The 20,799-nt window shown below is 38.5% G+C and overlaps 1 protein-coding gene across 1 annotated transcript in view; it reads right to left on the bottom strand.

The window, feature by feature from the left end:
* The window catches only part of igf2r (insulin-like growth factor 2 receptor), an 81,898-nt gene that overhangs the window by 17,428 nt on the left and 43,671 nt on the right, over positions 1-20,799 (bottom strand). Inside the window, exons 19-38 of the mRNA XM_059356326.1 lie at positions 19,684-19,860; positions 18,782-18,877; positions 18,568-18,669; positions 17,883-18,045; positions 16,866-17,042; positions 16,596-16,742; positions 15,658-15,833; positions 15,317-15,404; positions 13,880-14,092; positions 12,759-12,889; positions 10,998-11,101; positions 10,746-10,879; positions 9,558-9,754; positions 9,310-9,436; positions 7,953-8,084; positions 4,658-4,817; positions 3,910-4,018; positions 2,317-2,398; positions 1,951-2,084; positions 91-240 (exon numbers count right to left, since the gene is read on the bottom strand). Of these exons, the coding sequence (XP_059212309.1) occupies positions 91-240; positions 1,951-2,084; positions 2,317-2,398; positions 3,910-4,018; positions 4,658-4,817; positions 7,953-8,084; positions 9,310-9,436; positions 9,558-9,754; positions 10,746-10,879; positions 10,998-11,101; positions 12,759-12,889; positions 13,880-14,092; positions 15,317-15,404; positions 15,658-15,833; positions 16,596-16,742; positions 16,866-17,042; positions 17,883-18,045; positions 18,568-18,669; positions 18,782-18,877; positions 19,684-19,860 (2,799 nt within the window). The remainder of the gene's footprint in view (positions 1-90; positions 241-1,950; positions 2,085-2,316; positions 2,399-3,909; positions 4,019-4,657; positions 4,818-7,952; positions 8,085-9,309; positions 9,437-9,557; positions 9,755-10,745; positions 10,880-10,997; positions 11,102-12,758; positions 12,890-13,879; positions 14,093-15,316; positions 15,405-15,657; positions 15,834-16,595; positions 16,743-16,865; positions 17,043-17,882; positions 18,046-18,567; positions 18,670-18,781; positions 18,878-19,683; positions 19,861-20,799) is intronic.

Genomic DNA, 20,799 nt, shown 5'->3' on the forward strand with positions numbered 1-20,799 from the left:
GGTTGAGAACAGCTGCCTTATACAACCTCACTTCAAAAGATGCAAACCATCCGTTTAAAGTTTTCTAATGACATAGAAGTGCTGACTGACCAGCTCCAGGCCTCTCCTGCAGGTGAAGATGATGGTGGAGTTGTAGTTCTGTGAAGGATCAGCTTTGCATGGCGTGGAGCTGTGATAAGTGATGTTTACTTCCCCTGTTGCAAAGTTGATCTCAGGACCGCTGGTGGTCCGCCCGATGTCCTGGGAGACACAGAGCGGTTGTCAGGTGTTTTTTATAAATCTTCTGACTGAAATTTTATTCGTGCTACAGCCAAGTCACGTGCAGTGTGTGAAACATGTTCCAGGTTACTTGACACCTGCTTAAGGAATACTAATGCAGAAGAATTCAGCACCAAATGCAGCCATCACATTTAAATGCTCAACCAATACTGTTTTACAGGAGTAGGATTTTAAACAGCTCTTCTATTGCATCTATTGCACTTTTTGTCTTTTCAATTATTTATTTTTTTGCAAAGCTTGTCAGTTTTTACTGTCTAAAAGAATCTGTTTCATAACTGTTTGTATTTTCCTTATTATTTCAAGTAAACCTTTTATATATAAGACAATAGAAATAAAAAAATACATCAACAAACAGCCCCAGGATTAAATAACAATGGGTGCAAATCTCTATAGTGCTTTTCTTATTAAAATTTTTTAACAACAAACAGAACAAGCATCAAATAAACAACACCACAATTAAATTGCTAATAGGCCAACAGTTAGCTCTGTAGCAGTACAGTGTGTATGTGCTAATAGGCTAACAGTTAGCTCTGTAGCAGTACAGTGTGTATGTGCTAATAGGCTAACAGTTAGCTCTATAGCAGTACAGTGTGTATGTGCTAATAGGCTAACAGTTAGCTCTGTAGCAGTACAGAGTGTATGTGCTAATAGGCTAACAGTTAGCTCTGTAGCAGTACAGTGTGTATGTGCTAATAGGCTAACAGTTAGCTCTGTAGCAGTACAGAGTGTATGTGCAAATAGGCTAACAGTTAGCTCTGTAGCAGTACAGTGTGTATGTGCTAATAGGCTAACAGTTAGCTCTGCAGCAGTACAGTGTGTATGTGCTAATAGGCTAACAGTTAGCTCTATAGCAGTACAGTGTGTATGTGCTAATAGGCTAACAGTTAGCTCTATAGCAGTACAGTGTGTATGTGCTAATAGGCTAACAGTTAGCTCTATAGCAGTACAGAGTGTATGTGCTAATAGGCTAACAGTTAGCTCTGTAGCAGTACAGTGTGTATGTGCAAATAGGCTAACAGTTAGCTCTGTAGCAGTACAGTGTGTATGTGCTAATAGGCTAACAGTTAGCTCTGCAGCAGTACAGTGTGTATGTGCTAATAGGCTAACAGTTAGCTCTGTAGCAGTACAGTGTGTATGTGCTAATAGGCTAACAGTTAGCTCTGTAGCAGTACAGTGTGTATGTGCTAATAGGCTACCAGTTAGCTCTGCAGCAGTACAGTGCGTATGTGCTAATAGGCTAACAGTTAGCTCTGTAGCAGTACAGTGTGCATGTGCTAACAGGCTAACAGTTAGCTCTGTAGCAGTACAGTGTGTATGTGCTAATAGGCTAACAGTTAGCTCTATAGCAGTACAGTGTGTATGTGCTAACAGGCTAACAGTTAGCTCTGCAGCAGTACAGTGTGTATGTGCTAATAGGCTAACAGTTAGCTCTGCAGCAGTACAGTGCGTATGTGCTAATAGGCTAACAGTTAGCTCTGTAGCAGTACAGTGCGTATGTGCTAATAGGCTAACAGTTAGCTCTGTAGCAGTACAGTTGATCTCATCAGTGGCCTCTGTGAACTGAACTCCAAATGATAGAAATCCGTCGTAGCGACGGAGAACTTTAATCCATGCTTTTATCTACCTTGAACTAAAACAGTGTGAAGGAGAATGTTTGTGTCTGAGTCTCACCACAGGCGGTCCGTCATCAGGGTCCACACAGACAGCAGCTCCAGGGGGGCAGGAGACCCCGGGGATCGGGTTCAGAGGCTGACACACGTTGATGTAGAAGTCTGGAGATCCGTCATTTTGATCTATCGTGTCGTCTGAAAGGAGGAGAGTAAACTGTTCCTCATAAATGATGCAAAAGACTGAAAATATGCACTTATATAGCATTTTCAAGCACTTTGTTATATTGCACAGCAGACAGTTTTCCCTTCTTCTAGCCATGATTGTGCTGCTTGCATAGAGGTGCAGCACTTATATGTTGCAGTGAAAAAAAAGGCCACAGTGAGTAAAATGTGGCGGGTTGGGAGGTGAAACTTTGGGCCCACTGACCTATAGCTGTGTAGTATCCACTGACGTGAATGAGAGGAGTCAGGTCTATCAGAGTCGAGCCGTTCTGGACTGAACACGTCACCTGAAAATTTAAATTAAAAAAGGAAAGGAGAAAAAAATCAGAGAAACATCTTTGTGAGCGGACAGTAATGCTTTTCAGAAAGCTCAAAGAACAGGAATCCAACCATTTTAATCCAACACAATGGCTGCAGAAACTTTTCTTTGAATTGTATTTTGGAGAGTAACGCACTTCATACAGCGTTTTCATAATTTAACGCTACATTCCTGTCTCCTTTGATTATCCTTGAGAATCCTCTGGAAGCTGAATCTAGTCCACTCGCAAACTGCACTCCACTGAAATTCAATTTGCTCTTTCAAATGGCCAGTTTCCTCCTAATTTAGAAAGGAATGCTCCATATTTTTCCATTCAACTTTGTGGAAATAACTTTGGGTTATAAAAGCTCTTTAACCCTCTGGGTTCACTTTAAATGACTAACCTTTGAGGCCGTTAAGGCCGAACACGTCCATGTCCAAAAAAAATGTGATAAAAACTTTACACAAAAACTTTTTGCCATTTTAACCCTTTAAATGCCAGTTTGATTGCATGGTGTCACTGATGTTTTTTCACAAAAAAAAAAAAAAAAAAATGTAGTTATTTTGCATATAATAAATCATTTTTGGCTGGGGCGTTGGTTTTAATCACAGCCTTGGATATGTCAAAGATTAGGAACAAAATTCATTTTTGATGCATTTTTAGTTTTTGTGTAGTGGCAGATTTAAAATGTACTGCACTTTAAGGCCATTAAGGCGATAAAAACTTTACAGATTAATATTTTTTTCTACTTTTTTCTGCATAAACCTCTTAAACAACTTCCGCGCTGCTCAAAACTACCAAATGTTTACACATTTTTGGCATTTTAACCCTTTAAATGCCAGTTTGACTGCACAATGTCACTGTTTTTGTGTAGTGCCAGATTTAAAATGTACCGTCCTTTAAGGCCATTAACGCTGGAAAAATATTTAAAAATTTTCTGCATTTTAACCCTTTAAATGCAAGTTTGAGTGCACAATGTCATTGTTTTTCAAAGAAAAAACACACAAACATTTAGATATTTTCCATATAATAAATATTTTTTGGCTGGGGCATTGGATTTAATCACAGCCTTGGATATGTCAAAGATTAAGAACAAAATTTATTTAGATGCATGTTTAGTTTTTATGTAGTGTCAGATTTAAAATTTACTACCCCTTCAGGCCCTTAAAGTATCTAATAAAAGCCAATATCACCACTACAAAGACGCTGATAACAACTCGATTACTCTACAGATACATGCATTATTTCTGACTCTGCAGACTTTTTTTTATGCAGTGTTAGGATCGTTATATATTGCACACACATGCAAACATTATGCACGGATCAAGTTTTTAATTCACAGATAAAAGCACGTTCTTCCTCAGTCATTTTTTCTCTATGTTGGATGTTGCAATTTTCTTTTCAAGAGTTTCTCAACCTTTGAATTTAGTTTTAATTTTATAAAAACAAGCCTATCTCACTCTGATTAATCACACTGATAAATACAGAAACATACTTACTGTCTCTTCACAGACCAGCGGTGTGTGGAAGGAGAAGAAGTGTGTGCAAGTCTCTTCGTTGGTGTCAATGAGAACCGGCTCTGCAGGGGCCGAGCCCATGTTAGGAGGCCTGGACAAACACAATGGAGACATTCAGAACACAGGTAAAGGTGCATATGTTGTACAAAGTACAATTATGTATAGTGGAAAGAACATTTTTCTCACTTTGTGTCAGGTTCTTTGAGCCAAAAATGTTTTAAAAAATAACTTTTTTCTTGATATTTCTAACGAGAAATAATTATAATTTAAAAAAATAAAAAAACAGAACTTTTCAACTTCTGTAGCTACGAACCAGGTTGCTTTTCCTTCTAATGATGGAAATCTCAGATAAAGTCAGACCTAATTGGTTTTATGTACACGACCCAATTTTTCCATATTCTATTAAATCTGTCCTCCTTCAGTCTCACAGAGAAAGTTTTTCATCACATAAATATTATGTATAACTTCAACCTAGTCCTCAATCGAAGGTTCCTCCTTTTTCATCCACTTTCTGGTAATTGCTTTTTTGCTTGCAATCAACATTATTTTATACATGTGTTTGTCTCCTAATCTTGTAAAATCTATGTCATATTTTCTCAGTATAGAACCTCAAAAGTAGGTGGAAGGTCTACCCTCAGTATTTTATCCATACATTTAAAGAATGCAGGTTTAAGGCACTTAATCTGGAGGCTTGATCCAGTCTAGAGGAGAGATGAGTGGTTGGGAGTACCTGCAGATGAAGTGGATGACGGTGTTGTGTCTGAGGTCGGGGTTTGCTACACAGGGACTTCCTCCTTCATACGTCAGCTCCAGAACGTGATCCTTGTACGAGAGTTTCTTGCTGACCTGACCAGCGCTCACTGCAGTGGTGGTATCCTTAATGCACACAGCTGGAACACAATATGCATACAGAGAATTTAGAGCAGGGGTCTCAAACTCAAATTACCTGGGGGCCGCTGGAGGCAGTATCAAAATGACCAAAAAAAAAGACACAAAATTACTAAAAAAAAAAGACACAAAATTATTAAAAAAGACAAAATTACGAAGAAAGGACACAAAATTATTAAAAAAGACACAAAATTACGAAGAAAGGACACAAAATTATTAAAAAAAAGACGCAAAATTACCAAAAAAAAAGACACAAAATTACCAAAAAAGTAATTAAGGGACTTTCCACACATAACACGGTAAAGTGCCATTCATATAAAACTCACATTAAACTTTCATATCAAGGTGGAATTAACCCTCTGGAGCCACCGAAGACTTCTACATGATTGTAGAAGCCAAAATGTGTATTTTATTTTGTTAGGCACACTGACATCACCGTAAAAACGATGCAACTTCCCTCTAAAGTACTGGCTTGAAACTTGGAGATAAGGTCAAAAATATTTAGTATAGAAATAAAGAACTAGATGTTGTCCTCATTTTACCTCTTTTATGTTATAAATGCAACCTGTATTCTCATTTAAACCCCTTTATTGAGCACGATTGTGATTTTGAAAGCAAAAAAAAACAACATTATTTTCAAAACCTGATTTTAGCTTTTTTTTTTTTTGGTTCAAAATGTTGATCCAGTAAGTCAAAGTGAAAAAAATAATAATTATCAGGTCATATAGATGAGGTTGCACTGAGAAAAAAAAAAAAAAACCAACATGCCATGGAAAACATTTTTTTAGTGGAATATAAAGGCAGAATGAAAAGGACTCTGCACAAATACAGCTGTGCTTAAAACTGCATAAACTAGAGGTCTTTCAGTGAGATGACAGCTTTGTAAAATTACACCATGGGAAATTCTTTTCTAAATCAGACATTATTATTATTATTTTCTGCTCAGGTGTCTGTGATATCTGCTGGAAGCTCTAGCCATGACTCAATGACTAAGTTATTCAGATCCAGCTGAGAATCCAAGATATTTTCTCCCGATTCATGATTTTTGCATAAAAAATAGGCACATTTCTGCCATTTTTTCATGAACTACTGCACTCACTTTAATAATAAAATTCTAAAAATCCAGCACATGCATCCCACATTTGTGCATTTTGACTCAGGTTAAACATTTCTAAACATTCTCAGTATTCTAATTAGGAGTCCAGACCTTGGCGGAGGTATGTGGCTTCCAGCTTACTGAGCAACAGCTACTACAGCCGAGAAAGAGAGCAGTCAATCATTAGAGCAGAGCTGGAACCTCACCTCTCTTACTGCGTTGGACGCTGACGCATAAGGCAAAACATAACACACAACAGCATGTCCTCAGTGGTACATAAACAAGTCTAATGTGTGAGCAGGACTAAACAGTAACCAGGACAGAAGTGAATCAATCCTCATGTTTATTAGCCTGGTATACCCAGAATGCCTTGCACGCTCGATTTCATTTTTCAAACTGCGAAAGGATCTGGTGTCCCTGTTTTAGGGATCCAATCACAGAACGGGGAGGGACGGCAAGACGATGACGCATACACCTTTTTTCTTTTTTGGTCATTTTGTGTCTTTTTAAAAAAATAATTTTGTGTCTTTTTTTTGTAATTCTGTGTCCTTTTTTGGTCATTTTGTTTCTTTTTTAGGTAATTTAGTTTTTTTTCTGTCATTTTGTGTCTTTTTTGGGTCATTTTGTGTCTTTTTTAAAAATAATTTTGTAGGTTTTTTTGGTAATTCTTTGTATTTTTTGGTCATTTTGTGTCTTTTTTTTAATAGTAATTTTGTGTCTTTTTTGTCATTTTGTGTATTTTTTTGGTCATTTTATGTCTTTTTTAAGTAATTACACAATTTCACATAATTTCATACATACACAAATATATTTTTCTCTGCTTTATGCTATTTTTTTAAATTAGTTTTTCTATCTGCACTAGAGCTGCAATGGATTAACAGAAAAATAATTGATTTTGATTATTAATTAAAGTAATTTTAAATGCAAAAAATGGCAGAAAATGCTGTTCTCAGCCTTTTCAAACATGGAGATTTCTTGCTTTCTCTGTTTTTTATAATTTTAAAATCAATATTTTTGCAGGTTTTGGATGATGAGACATGCGGATGTCATCAACTTGGATTTTTCAGAAACTAGAATGGACAATTTTAACTATTTGTTTCACATTTTATAGATAAATCAAAACAATATTCTCCAGATTAATCATTAGTGAAAATGTTCTGTATAGGTCATATAAAAGAGGAACGAACAGCTGTACCGTGTTCAGACAAAATAACAAAAAGTGTCCTGTAGGCTTCCGAGAAGTTTATATATTAACATATTTTAAAACACCTGCATCACCATCAAATATCTGACAGTGAAAACGACCTGAAAGCTGCATCAGACGGTGAGCTGCAGGAGTTGAGGTGGTAATGTCATGTCAGCACCGACTGGTTAAAGTTTGATCTAATTGGATGCAAAGTGACTTCTGTGTGCGCAAACTGAAGACTCTTATTACACGAGCAGGTTAGTGATTTTCTGCTGACTTTGCTAAGTCTGTGGCGTCCTGACAACAGCGCTTTTATCAGGACATTTCTCACATTTTACAAGGTTATAGAAAAGTACACGGCGGAAGACACAAATATTAACTATCCTATGTTGTTAAATTGGTGTTTTTCCCATGGAAATTATTATTCGGTGGCTCTTATAAGTCTCAAATGTTAAAATATGTGATTTCCCAATGTAATCTGGTGGTTCTAACAACTCTTTTAAACTTAAACCTTCAAAATAAGACAAACATAGTTACACATATACTCAAATTGTTAATTTAGTTTATCACTTTTTGTTTCACTATGCTTCTAATGCACAAGGTCATTATTGACCCATGTGTGTTAACTTGATGTAATAATACAAAAACTATTTTTCTTCATAAAGTATGAAAGGAAAAATGGATATAATGATCTGTTGTAATAATAAAAAAAAGATATTTAAACACACATCCAGCATGAAATAACATGGGAAATTCACCTTCCTTGCAGTTTGAGCACAGAATAAAGGGGACGTGGTGTTGATTTTATGAATGACAAAATAAACAGCTGAAAGTTGACTGGCTGGATGTACGTACCGGTTTCAGGGCTGCATCCAGAGTTGGTGACGCTGCCGCAGATGTTCATGCGGAACATCTTCCTGTGTTCCTGGTGGTCGTACACGGTGTAACTGCCTTCCTTTGTCAGCGTGTTCAGATCAAACAAATGACCTGGAGGAGAGGAGAGGCACAGACTTTTACTGATCCTAGTTTATAGAAATACAAACTGGCTGCTCAAATCATCTACATTAGCTGCAAAAAAAGAGGTCTGTCAGGACGAGGATTGATAATGGTCGTTAAGAATTCGGTCGATCACGTGGAATTTTTAACCGATCTGTGTATTTTTTAATACTAATTTCATCTCTGATTGTGTATCAGTATCACTGAACTGAAACCCGCCGAGCGTTCAGTTCTGCAGCTGTACGTCAATAAGCCAATGAGCTGAGAATTAAGTTGGATAAAGCTACAGTTTGAAACTGAAAGTTGCAACAACAATTATAAAACACACAGAAATACAAAACTAGCTTACTGTATCAAACCTTGCTAGCATGAATTACTGAGTTTGATTTGATCCAAAACATTTTTAAATATGAAGATTACTGTGTAAAACTAACCTCATGCCTCTTCGGGGGCTAAATCATAAAACATTTAACTCCTTGACGTTTTCTTTACAGTTTAATCCTTAGTTTTACGATCGACAGGAAGTCTCTTTTTCCTCCCTTTAAAAATGAAAGCGTCCATTATCAAAACAGGCTTTTGCATAGTACTGTATATTTCATTTATTCTTCGCATGTATGCATGTTTTTATACATTCTGGAGTATAAAAACATAACTATTATTCGATTAATTGATCGCTAATGTTATAGACCAGGGATGGGCAACTGGAGGCCCGGGGGCCGCATACGGCCCGCACCCTCACTTGAAGTGGCCCTCAGTACAACTACATGCATTTGAGCATGAAATCTTAAAAGTGCAGTGTAAAAATGCACAAAATCACTTCTTCCATTAATGTTGGTCTGCTGTTTTTGCACTAAAAAAAAAGAAATCACAGTAAGTGGTTATTTTTTATTTGCTTCAAACCTTTTGTATTCCTATTTATACTGTTATACATGCATTTGAGCATGAAATATGTTAAGTTACTGCACTGTAAACATATTTAAAATTGCAGTTTCATCATATCTGGTTAAGTGCACGGTCCTATATGTGGCCCTGTGGTAGTGTTGATGAAACATTGTGGCCCCCTGCAGCATTTAAGTTGCCCATCCCTGGTCTAGATGGTCGAGTCGGCATGTTTCTTCCAAACGCTCATCCCTAGTAAGAACATTTTTTATACCCCTACTGTACATTTTTTCATCCTGTTTTTAGGACAGTAAAGTAATGAGAACAGTCACCGTACCTGTAGCAGGGTTGGTGACCATGCAGTTGTCGTGCTGTGTGGTGTTGAGGGGGCAGGCAGCAGCTGTTAACCAGAAGAAGGTGTACACACACTCCTCCATGACAGTGATCAGAGTGGGCCGGGAGTCCTGGACGGGAGACGGGGACACGTACGTTTATCTCCTGGTTTTAACTTGTTAACATCAGAATAAACTCCTCCTCAGACTCCTCATATATTGTCCTGTATTATGTGTAAAGTTTCTCCCTCACCACTTTGTCTTTGTCACACTTGAAGTGGATGATGCTGCTCCTGTTGCGGTTGCGGTCGGGACAAAGATGGCCGCTGCTGTACTGCAGCTTCAGGACGCCTCGGTCCCACGTGGGACCGGACTCCACCTGGCCCAGACTCATGTAGCTGTCTCCAACCTTCACACAGGCCGCAGCACTGGAGGGACACTGCCACGAACCTGGGACAGACACAGCATCTTCACACTTTCATTCACCATAATCACACAGTTTTCATAGCCAGAAACTGTGGAAACAGAAATTATTTTTAGCTTTTCAAATTCCCAACGCCCTTGAATGAATCATATGTGACGCATGTTTCCATCAGAAAGGTGATTAAAATAGTGAGATTTAATTAAAATCACTTCATTCTACAGCTCTCATTTAAAATGAGCATGCAAAATAATCCATTTGCACTAACTGGATCCTATAAAAAACATAACATTCTGCACTCCTCCATGCAACAGTGAAGCCATTAATGATTTGGCAAAGATCAACAGTCGTGTGACAAAAAATTTCAGTAAAACATTGAAGTGCGGACTCAGATTCTAATTTTTTTCAATCTTTGCAAAAGTAATTATGCAAAAATAAAAATCAACTTGCATGTGCAGCTTCTAGCCATGATAGTGAGCTTCCCACAGAGCTGCAGGAATTTGATGTTGTAGTGAAAAATGGTGAGTAAAATGTGAGAGAAACCGTGTGGAGTTCTGAGGTTTAACACACTGAATCACAAGGATCACAAGGATTCAGTTTCCATAACAGCTCTCTTGCTACGAAGTCAGCTCTGTCTCCACTGTGTTCAAGTGTTTTAGTCTTTTTTGGTCATTTTTGTTTGTTTTTTGGTCATTTTGTGTCTTTTCTGGTAATTTTGAGGTCAATTTGTGTCTTTTTTTTCCCTTTTTTTGGTCATTTTTTGTCTTTTTTTAGTCATTTTGTCTTTTTTTAGCCATTTTGTGTCTTTTTTTGGTCTTTTTGTGTCTTTTTTTGGTCATTTTGTGTCTTTTTTGGTCATTTTGTGTCTTTTTTGATCATTTTGTGGTCAATTTGATTCTTTTTTGGGTAAGTGATTTCTGACAAGTGAGCGGGGGGTCGCGAACAACATGCATGTTAAATTGGGGGTCGCGACTCAAAAAGGTTGAGAACTACTGTGTTAGAGTGCAGGAGCACACTGACCTCCCTGCTGCACCAGCGACCTGCAGACGTTGATGTAGAAGCGACTCTCGGTGTGCACCGTAGAAGGCTCCACCTCCCAGTTTCTAGCCTCCATCCCCAGAGAGGAGAGGTCGTAGGAGTGGCCCTGACCGTCACTGAGGACAACACAGACACAGGAAACATTCAACGCATACCGCCACCTCAGCAGTTCAGACCAATCATGTGAGAAATGACAGCAGCTATAGGAAGGTGAGAGTGTGAGGTGGTTGTTACTTGTAGGAGCAGCTGGTGGTTTTGACGGGGATGCAGGCCAGAGCGGTGGGCCACATGAAGAGGTAGGTGCAGTCTGGAGTCTCCCTGATGAACTCTGGTGTTCCCTAAAACAAGAGGAACACAAAACACATACAATTAGTTCCCACTGATGAGGAACTGTGATGCATATATGTAAAAAGACCTCCTGTCTTGCAGATTTATGGAAATACAAAATAACTGCTCTATTCATGCACATTAGATGCAAGAAATTTACATTTAGCAGACAGAAAAAGGTCTGTCAGGACATTTTTATACCCCTACTGTTAATTTTTTCATCCTGTATTTATAAGGCGTGTTTCCATTAGGTACTTTCTCTAGTGAGCTGCTATGGGAGAGAGGATCCATCCAAGAGTTCTTGCCCTCTGAGTCTGAAATAAGTTTGGTTGTTTAGTTAAGTTTAGTCGCTTTTTTTTTTTTTTTTTTACTCTGGTGCAGTTAACCCTCTGGAGTCCATGAAAACACCTGCACATGACTTCATCATGACGTGAAAACATAAAAATGAAGCAACATTGAGTCTTGCCGTCAGCTTCCCTCTAAAGTTCTGGCTTGATACTCCATACCAGATTGTTTTTGGATGATATTTGGCCAGAGATAATGTCAAATATATTTAATATAAAATATAGAACTAGATATTATCCTCATTTTACCTGTTATATGTTATATTTGCAACCTGTATTCATATTTGCAATATTTAAAATTCTGTGTTTTGAAACATAATTTTCAAGATCAGATTTTATGTTTTCTTCGTTTCTTTTGGGTTCAAAATTTTTGATCAAGTAAGTCAAAGTTAAAAATGAATTATCAGGACATAAAGGTGAGTTTACGCTGAAAAAACTGATACCAACATGGCATGGTAAAGATTTTTAACATATTTTTTAACGGACATAATACCCGAAGATTTGTTACGGTTCACTGTGTTGCTTGTGAATGATCCAATCAGCTCTGGTGCGGACCAAAACAACCGCTCTAGGACCACATGGTTCCAAACGAACTCTAGTTCGGTTCGATTACACTGTGAACGTAATCTGACTCAATTACATGAAAATAAACCAAAACACAAGCAGACTATGGGCGACCTGTGCAGGAATTTTGTGAGATGTACACAGAGTTACAGATGCACCATGAATCGGATACATATAATATATAATATATATATATAATATATAATAGGATTGAGGAACACAAACAGGAGATGCTGAATAAAGTCCACAAAAACAAAGACGTTTATAAAAATAATTCCAAACCGACTGGAGGGGAAAGGATTCATGCACATGATAGATCAGTGCATAGTTGAGGTAAAAAAAAAACTCCAACAGCAATATTTCATGGTGTGTTCAGTTCCATGTTGCTTTGTTTAATTCTCTGTTTATATTTTCCAACCAAGAAGAAATAAACTGTGATCATATTCCGATCCTCCACAAATCTTTTTATTTATTTCGTCCACTTGCATAAAAGCACTATGATAGCAAACCTGACGAAATAGAAAATGAACCAAAAGCATCAATTTCACTCTGATTCTGAGGAATAAAACAGACTTTGGTTGTGAAGTGAAAGCGTCCTTTGAGATCAAGGACAGAATAAACTGGTTATTTGTACTCTCTGAAGGCCTGTCGAGGTGTTTTATTGTCCCACGACTTGCTTTTCATCATAGTAATAATGTGTTCAACCTGAAGCACCAAAACACCAAAGAAAATCACTTTTATGTGTGTGTATGAAACTCACAGGGTGCCTGTCGGGGTGGCAGGAGAAGTAGATCTCAGTGGATCTTTTGTAAATCCTGTGGCAGGTTTCTCCATCCGTGTAGTTCAGGATGAGCTGGTCTCCCACATAATTCAGAACCTGGCTCGCCATTCCTGCACACAGAGAAGAATAATGGAACAAATTAATAAATACACACAACACTACATTCAGGGTTCGTACACTTTAGCAGTGGTCACATTCAAGTATTTTTCAAGGACATACTAAAAGGGGGACATTTCACTTAACCATACTAACAGCGATGGTATTACACTTTTAGACAAAAGACACAAAATGACCAAAAAAATACACAGAATTACAAAAAAAAGACACAAAATGACCAAAAAAGACACAAAATTACAAAAAAGGCACAAAATTACTAAAGAGACACAAAATTATTTTTAAAAAGACACAAAATGACCCAACAAATACACAAAATGACCAAATAAAGACACAAAATGACCGTAAAAAGACACAAAATGACCAAAAAATACACAGAATTACCAAAAAAGACACAAAATGACCGTAAAAAGACACAAAATGACCAAAAAATACACAGAATTACCAAAAAAGACACAAAATGACCCAAAAAAGAAACAAAATGACCAAAAAAGACACAAAATTACCAAAAAAGACACAAAATGACAAAAAAAAACTAAATGACTTAAAAAATAAATCAAATGACCAAAAAAAGACACAAAATTACCAAAAAAGGCACAAAATTACAAAAAGAAAGACAAAAAATGACCCCAAAAAAGACACAAAATGACCAAAAAAGAAAAAAGATTAAAAGAGTACTTGCATACTAAAAGGGGGAGATTTAACGTAACCATACCAACAGCGATGGTATTACACTTTCAGATAGGCTACTCATTATTTTTACATTGAACATGTGATTATCTATAGTCTATAGATGGATATAGTCAGATTGCAAGAGAAATACAGTAAGAATTTCAAGCATTTACAAGCACTTTATCCAAAATCCAAGCACTTTTTAAACCTTGAAAATACAACATTTAAATTCAAGCATTTTCAAGCACTTCTAGCACCCGTCTGAACCCTGGACATTAAACATCAGAGTGTTTCAGCAGGTTTTGTTTCCGTACCTGCTATCTTGTGGTTTTTGTCTCCGTCCACCTGGCAGGAGGAGACGGACTCGCTGCCTGTGTCTTTGTGGGTGCAGACGCCTCTCTGCAGCCCGCCGCACACCGACAGGTGGTAGATGTAGTTCCCGCTGCGGACGGGGTAGTCCTGGCCCTTCAGGGAGCTCAGGTTGAACTCGTAGCCGCTCTTCGGGTCCCGGACACGGCAGTCGTCACCTGGACGACGAACAAAAACAGTCATTTGCATCCATCGCCACTTTATCTTTCACCTGTTTATTATCTTTCAGACTAGCACAACATGAACGTGTTGTAGTTTTCTTTCTTTCTTTTCTGCACATTTTGCATATAATTTGCACTATGTTGTATATAGTATATTGCATATTGTTAAATGTCTTTTTATATTAGATTGTTTATTTTTTATCTTTATCTAAAAGGGAAATCATTTTGTGTGCAATTTTTGTGGTCGGCTGTAACAAAGAACTTTCCCCGCTGTGGGATTAATAAAGTCGAATCTAATCTGATCTATTTATTACATGTGCGTCATTTTTTGAATGTCTTATTATTTTTTTTAAGCACCTTATATATAAGAAGCACACATAGATTTCGTTGTATATTTTTATAAAGGGAATTTTGAATCTCTTGAGGCATGTTTTTATCCCCTTCTTCGAATAAAACGTCATGATTGCCTCTGATTTAATACATTTTAAAAGTAATTAATTCCTACCGCTACATCACAAAATCTGATCTGTTTTTGGTCAATTTTTGGTTCAAATGTCATCACTTGGTCTCACACACACACACACACACACACACACACACACACACACACCCACAGAGACACATACACACATACACAGACACACACAGACACACACAGACACCCACACCTACACCCACACACACACACACACACACAGACACACAGACACAGACACACACACACACCCACAGAGACACATACACAGACACACACAGACACACAGACACACACACACACACCCATACACAGACACACACACACACAGACACACACAGACATACACACAGACACACACACACACCCATACACAGACACACACAGACACACCCACACACAGACACAGACACACACACACACACACACACACCCACAGAGACACATACACACATACACACACACAGACACACAGACACACACACACACACACACACACACACACACACACAGACCCATACACAGACACACACACACACACACACACACACACACACACACACAGACATACACACAGACATACACACACACACACACACACACACACCCATACACAGACACACACAGACACACACACATACACACATACACATACACACATACACAGACACACACAGACACACACACACACACACAGACATACACACAGACACACACACACACACACACACAAACACTCTTTCTACCTTGAGCCTTCCTGATGCTGCAGGCCTCAGACGTCCTCCAGATGAAGACGTATTCACAGCCGTCTTTACGGTCAAACATGGGGGAGCCCTAGAAACAGACACACATACAGCCCAAAGATTCAGACATTTTGGAAAAGGGTTCATGAGATTATCACAGAGGTCATAAGAGATGAGTTTGTGTTCTGCCCCAGTGTTTACATATGAGGTAACCCTAAACCCATGGCCCATATTGTAAAACCTTTAACCAGCTGGATTTAGATAAGTATAATGATAAACAGATGATAATGAGGAAGTGTAAAGATGCAGAGGGCCCGGTATTTAAAGGGAACTCTAACACTCACAGGGTTGTCGTCACACTGGAAGATGATGCGTGTTGAGTATCTGGAGGAACCACACGGGTCTCCGTTCTGGTAGACGATGCTGATGGAGCCGTCCTCGGCCGCCTGCGGGCTGGACTGGACGTAGCCCAGGTTGTAACTCTTCCCATCGATCAGACCGCAGGAACCCAGAGGACCCACTGCAGGGAGGAAACGTATTAACCCTTAATAGGGCACTCATTGAAATACTTGCAAATTCCAAATTTCAACCCTAGAGAATATTGGAGGATATTACATACAGCCAGAATGTGTAAAAACAACATACGGACCCGGGGGAGGGGGGTCAGATTTTGAGAAAAAAGTTTATGAGATTAAAGTGGCAAGTCTACGAGAAAAAAATGTGCAGATTAATGAGATTTAAAGTGGTGAATCTGCGAGAAAAAAAGTAGCTTTTTTTCAACTTTTTTCTCGTAAATCTGCAACTTTTTTCACGCAGATTTGCCACTTTAAATCTCTTAAATCTGCAACTTTTTTCTTGTAGATTTGCCACTTTAATCTAGTAAATTTGCAACTTTTTTCTCAAAATATTACTATTAATAATTTTTCAGCCTCTGAAACAAACATAAACATGAAATAAAAACTCTTTGAATGCTTTAACATCTGGCTTTAATTGCTAATTATTGCATTTGCCCTTATATATCAACAACAATCCTGTTGCTTATGCCATTAAGTTTTATTTGCTGACCAAGAGCGCTGAAAACCCAAACAAACTACATTTCCCATGTTGCTTTTCACACTATGGTAAATATACACGTGTTGCATCCAGTCTGAAGGGTAAAAAACACAGATTTGTATCTTATTTTACCAGGATTACACATTTATTTTGATATGGAAACCCCAACTATCAGTCTGAACCTTGTATTTACCGTTTATATAAATGTATGTGTTTGTGTGACACTGACCGGGGCAGTCATCCAGAGGAGGCAGAGGTCTGCAGACGTTGATGTAAAAGCGCCGTGATTTTCCCTCTTCTGAGTCTATGGGGATCCAGGGACTGTCCTCTCGGTCCCGCATCAGGTGACTCAGGTCGTACTCGTTGCCATGGGAATCTACAGGCCACAGGAAAGTAGATTTACACACAAGAAAACAGAGAGGGGTTACAGGTAGTGATGGTTTTGTTCTGTGTGTGTGTGTGTGTGTGTGTGTGTGTGTGTGTGTGTGTGTGTCCGTACCGATGATCTGGCAGTCGACCGGAGCGGGGATGCAGGCCAGAGCGGTGGAGAACTCAAAGATGGCGTTGTGGACCACGTGGTGCGGTAAAGTGCTCAGGTCTTCTCGCTTCAGCTTCAAGGAGCCGGGGTGAGAGTTAGGATCACACACGAAGTCGATGCTGAAGGTGTCCCGAGTTGCTGAAAGAGACGGAGAAGTTCAAAAAACACTTAGGCCCCATTTACATGAGGACGGTTGCGGGTAAAAACGACAAAATATTTCATGGGAAGTGCCTTTTATTTAGACGGTGATGGCCTTTATAGGGCTTAAAAACGCAAAAACCTGAAATAACCCTCCAGAGTGTGTTGGAAATAATCTGTTATTCTGTCTCTGTGTATGGTGGTCACTATCTGTGTGTCTAGTGTCACTATCAATTGCATGCGTAATTCACCAACCTTGTTTGTGCTACCTCTCTCTCTATGCAATCATGGGTTAATCATGCAATATGCTTTTGATACAATGATTATGTTTGTGTGTTAATATTGGTTTAGAAACTGTGATTACTCCAAATACATATATTCCATCTGCTTAAACTGATTAAGATTCTATAATCACAAAAATATATATTTTATGTTTCATATTTTAGATTTTAGATTTCATGTGGACATTGACACTTGTTTTTTTTTACACATTTACTCTTTTAGGAGGAACGGTCTTCATTTCAGGTAGGCTACTCATTATTTTTACATTGAACATGTGATTATCTATAGTCTATAGATGGATATAGTCAGATTGCAAGAGAAATACAGGAAGAATTTCAAGCATTTACAAGCACTTTATCCAAAATCCAAGCACTTTCTAAACCTTGAAAATACAACATTTAAATTCAAGCATTTTCAAGGATTCCAAGCCTCCGTACCAACCCTGCCATTTATAAAAGGCATATTTAAAGTAACTAAGCTATGAATACAGTAAATGTAAATGCACCACAGCTGATCAGAGTAAGGGAACCAGCAGACTCTCAGTGTGTTAATAAGTACCTGTGGGACCATCCAGCGGGCCTTTATACGTGAGTGACAGGTGTCCGTCGGTGGAGTACTGCAGCGTCTTCTCCACGCCCACCGGGCTGACGGGACGCCCGTCCTCCAGCTCACAGCCCGCCATGCCCTTCCCACACTGAGGCACGTCTGAGCAGATGTTCACCTGCAGACGGGGAGAAGGACGGGTTATACTTATAGTCAGGAGGCGGAGCTAAATGAAGGGGACACGCCGGACAAAAACACCAAGTTTTTTCCACATGCTCTCTATCACTATAAGTTTAAATTTTTGGTAGGAGCCACTTCATCAAGATTGCGGATTGGAGATGGCCCCCACATAAAGTCTATGAGAACTAATTTATCTTCTAAGCCACTTAGAAGGTCAATTTTGGTGTCAAAATCTACATTTTCTGGGTCAAGGAATCATTTAAAGCTATTGAGAATATCACTAGATGATTATTTGATCAAATAGAAATGTTCATGAGCTGATTGGATGACAATTTTTTGTTTTAGTGTGAACTTTTAAGATAACAACCAAACAATAAACAACAAAAAAATAACAACCAAACAACCAAAAAAAATCAATTGGGCAAAAAAAAAAGCTACATGCATAAAGATGAATGCATTGTTTAGCTCCATCAACACATGAGAGCTGCTGCATTATGAATGATGAGTGTGTCCGTCTCACCAGGAAGTCTTTGCCGTTAGCGGTTGTCTTGTATCCGGTCTTAGTGGCCAACAGCTGGAGGTTGAACTCAAAGTGGGTGTTGGGGTCGACGACAGAACAACTCTGAGACACAGAGACAAAGAAGGTTTTTAATCAGGTTTTTTTACCGTAATCATCAGATTTTTCAGCACAATTCCCCTCTAAGCTGCTGTCTCATCAGTGTGCATGAACTCACGTTGTTCTGGGTGGTTTTGATGGCGCAGGCTGCTCTCGTCTCCCACATGAAGTTGGCGGTGCAGTTCTGGAACATCAGGAACCGGAGGCCGGTCGCCTGCACAGCAACACAAACAGGAGTGTGTTCAAAATTAACAACAACATGCTGCCTGACTGTATTCAGAAAATGTTCAATCTAAGACAAAGCCATAACTATTTCAGAGGGGAGTGTATATTTATAAAGTTAAAAAGCAGAACCAACACCAAACTACGATGCACCACGATAACAGCTGTTAATTTATGGAACAAATTGGAAAATTACTTAAAAACATGCAATACCATAAACCTATTTAAAAAAGCACTTAGAAACAGGATGATTCATTTATATAAGTTAGAGCAGCCATTCTCAACCTTGGGGTCCCGACCCCAATTGGGGTCGCAAGATGAATTCTGGGGGTCGCCAAATCATTTTGGAAAAAAAATAAATGCACATAGTTACTATTAAATTACATAATTTAAGACAGGGAGATGTTTTAGTTGTTGTCTGCTTCATTATTTGTCCAAAATTTGTCGTATCAAGTGAGTTTGTATGATCTGAACTGTGCTTGAGACATATTCACCACTTTAAATCTCATAAATCTGTGCATTTTTCTCTCGTAGATTTGCCACTTTTTTCTCAAAATATGACCCCCCTCCCCCGGGTCCGTATATTTTTTTACACATTCTGGCTGTATGTAATAACCTCCAACATTCTCTAGGGTTGAAATGTGGAATTTGCAAGTATTTCAATGAGTGCCCTATTAAGGGTTAATGACATGTATTGACCGAAATAAACGGAAACGAAAACGAAAAACAGGAGTCAATTCTCAGACACATGCATCAGGCCGTGCTCCTTATTTAACTGTACAAACTGCAGCCACTCACCACGCTGCCTCTGGAGCAGACCAGGTGGATGCGTGTGGTGTAGGTCTCCTTCTGGCCGTCCGACATGCACACGGAGCCGTCTGTGAACTCCAGCAGCAGCCGGTCGCGGCCCTCGATGATCGGCCCTCCCTGGGAGATCCCCATGTTACTGACAGACACCACCTCCTTAGGAGAACCCTGAGGACAGAGGAGGAGGAGGAGACAGATCTTACATCTCAATAAACTATACCAGGGATGGAAAAGTCCATTTCCAGTAGTTCAAGTCAAATAGTCCCAACCAGCTGATAGATAGACATTTTCCATTGTTTTTTTTAGAATGATTTTAGTTATCATATATCTAGATATCAGCTCTTAAATAACTCTTATCAGCTATTTTTGTTGTTATCATTATATTTGTCCAAACAAATGTACCTTTAGTTGTACCAGACATTAAAATGAACAAGAAATAGAAGAAAACAAAGGTCTAATCATTTTGATTAGTGCATGCAATTGTTGCAGCCGATTATATTTTGATATACATTTTTATATTTTAATCTCAGTAACATTAACTGAGACCTGGGAAACTATATTTCATTCTTTGCATGCTGTGGTTTGAATGAGAATAAAACTGTCTGAGTCTGAAAAGGTGTAGATTGTTAAAGTACTGACAACTTATTTATGACATGACAGATAAACGGCACCTTGTGATGCTTGCAGTGACGAGGCAGATTACCAGAAAATCTACGGATACAACATACGGAGGCAGCCTCGTCAGCACCAGGGAAGGTTTTTTTCTGTCATTTTGTGTGATAATGATTTTAGTTATCATCAATAAAACCATGGAAAATGTCTATATATCAGCTCCTAAATTAAACTCTAATCAGCTATTTTTGTTGCTATAATTATATTTGTCCAAACAAATGTACCTTTAGTTTTACCATGCATTAAAATGAACAAGAAATTGAAGAAAACAATGGTCTAATATTTTTTTCCATAACTCTACATGCAATTGTTGCAGCCGATCTAAATGGTTTAACGGGCTATGCAATAGTTTGTGATCTCATACTTTCTCAAACTTTTAATAACTTCTTTTGTCAAAAGGGGTTACGATCAACACTAAATTAAATTTCCTTGAAG

Source organism: Centropristis striata, chromosome 18, assembly GCF_030273125.1.
Source record: "Centropristis striata isolate RG_2023a ecotype Rhode Island chromosome 18, C.striata_1.0, whole genome shotgun sequence".
NCBI lineage: Eukaryota > Metazoa > Chordata > Actinopteri > Perciformes > Serranidae > Centropristis > Centropristis striata.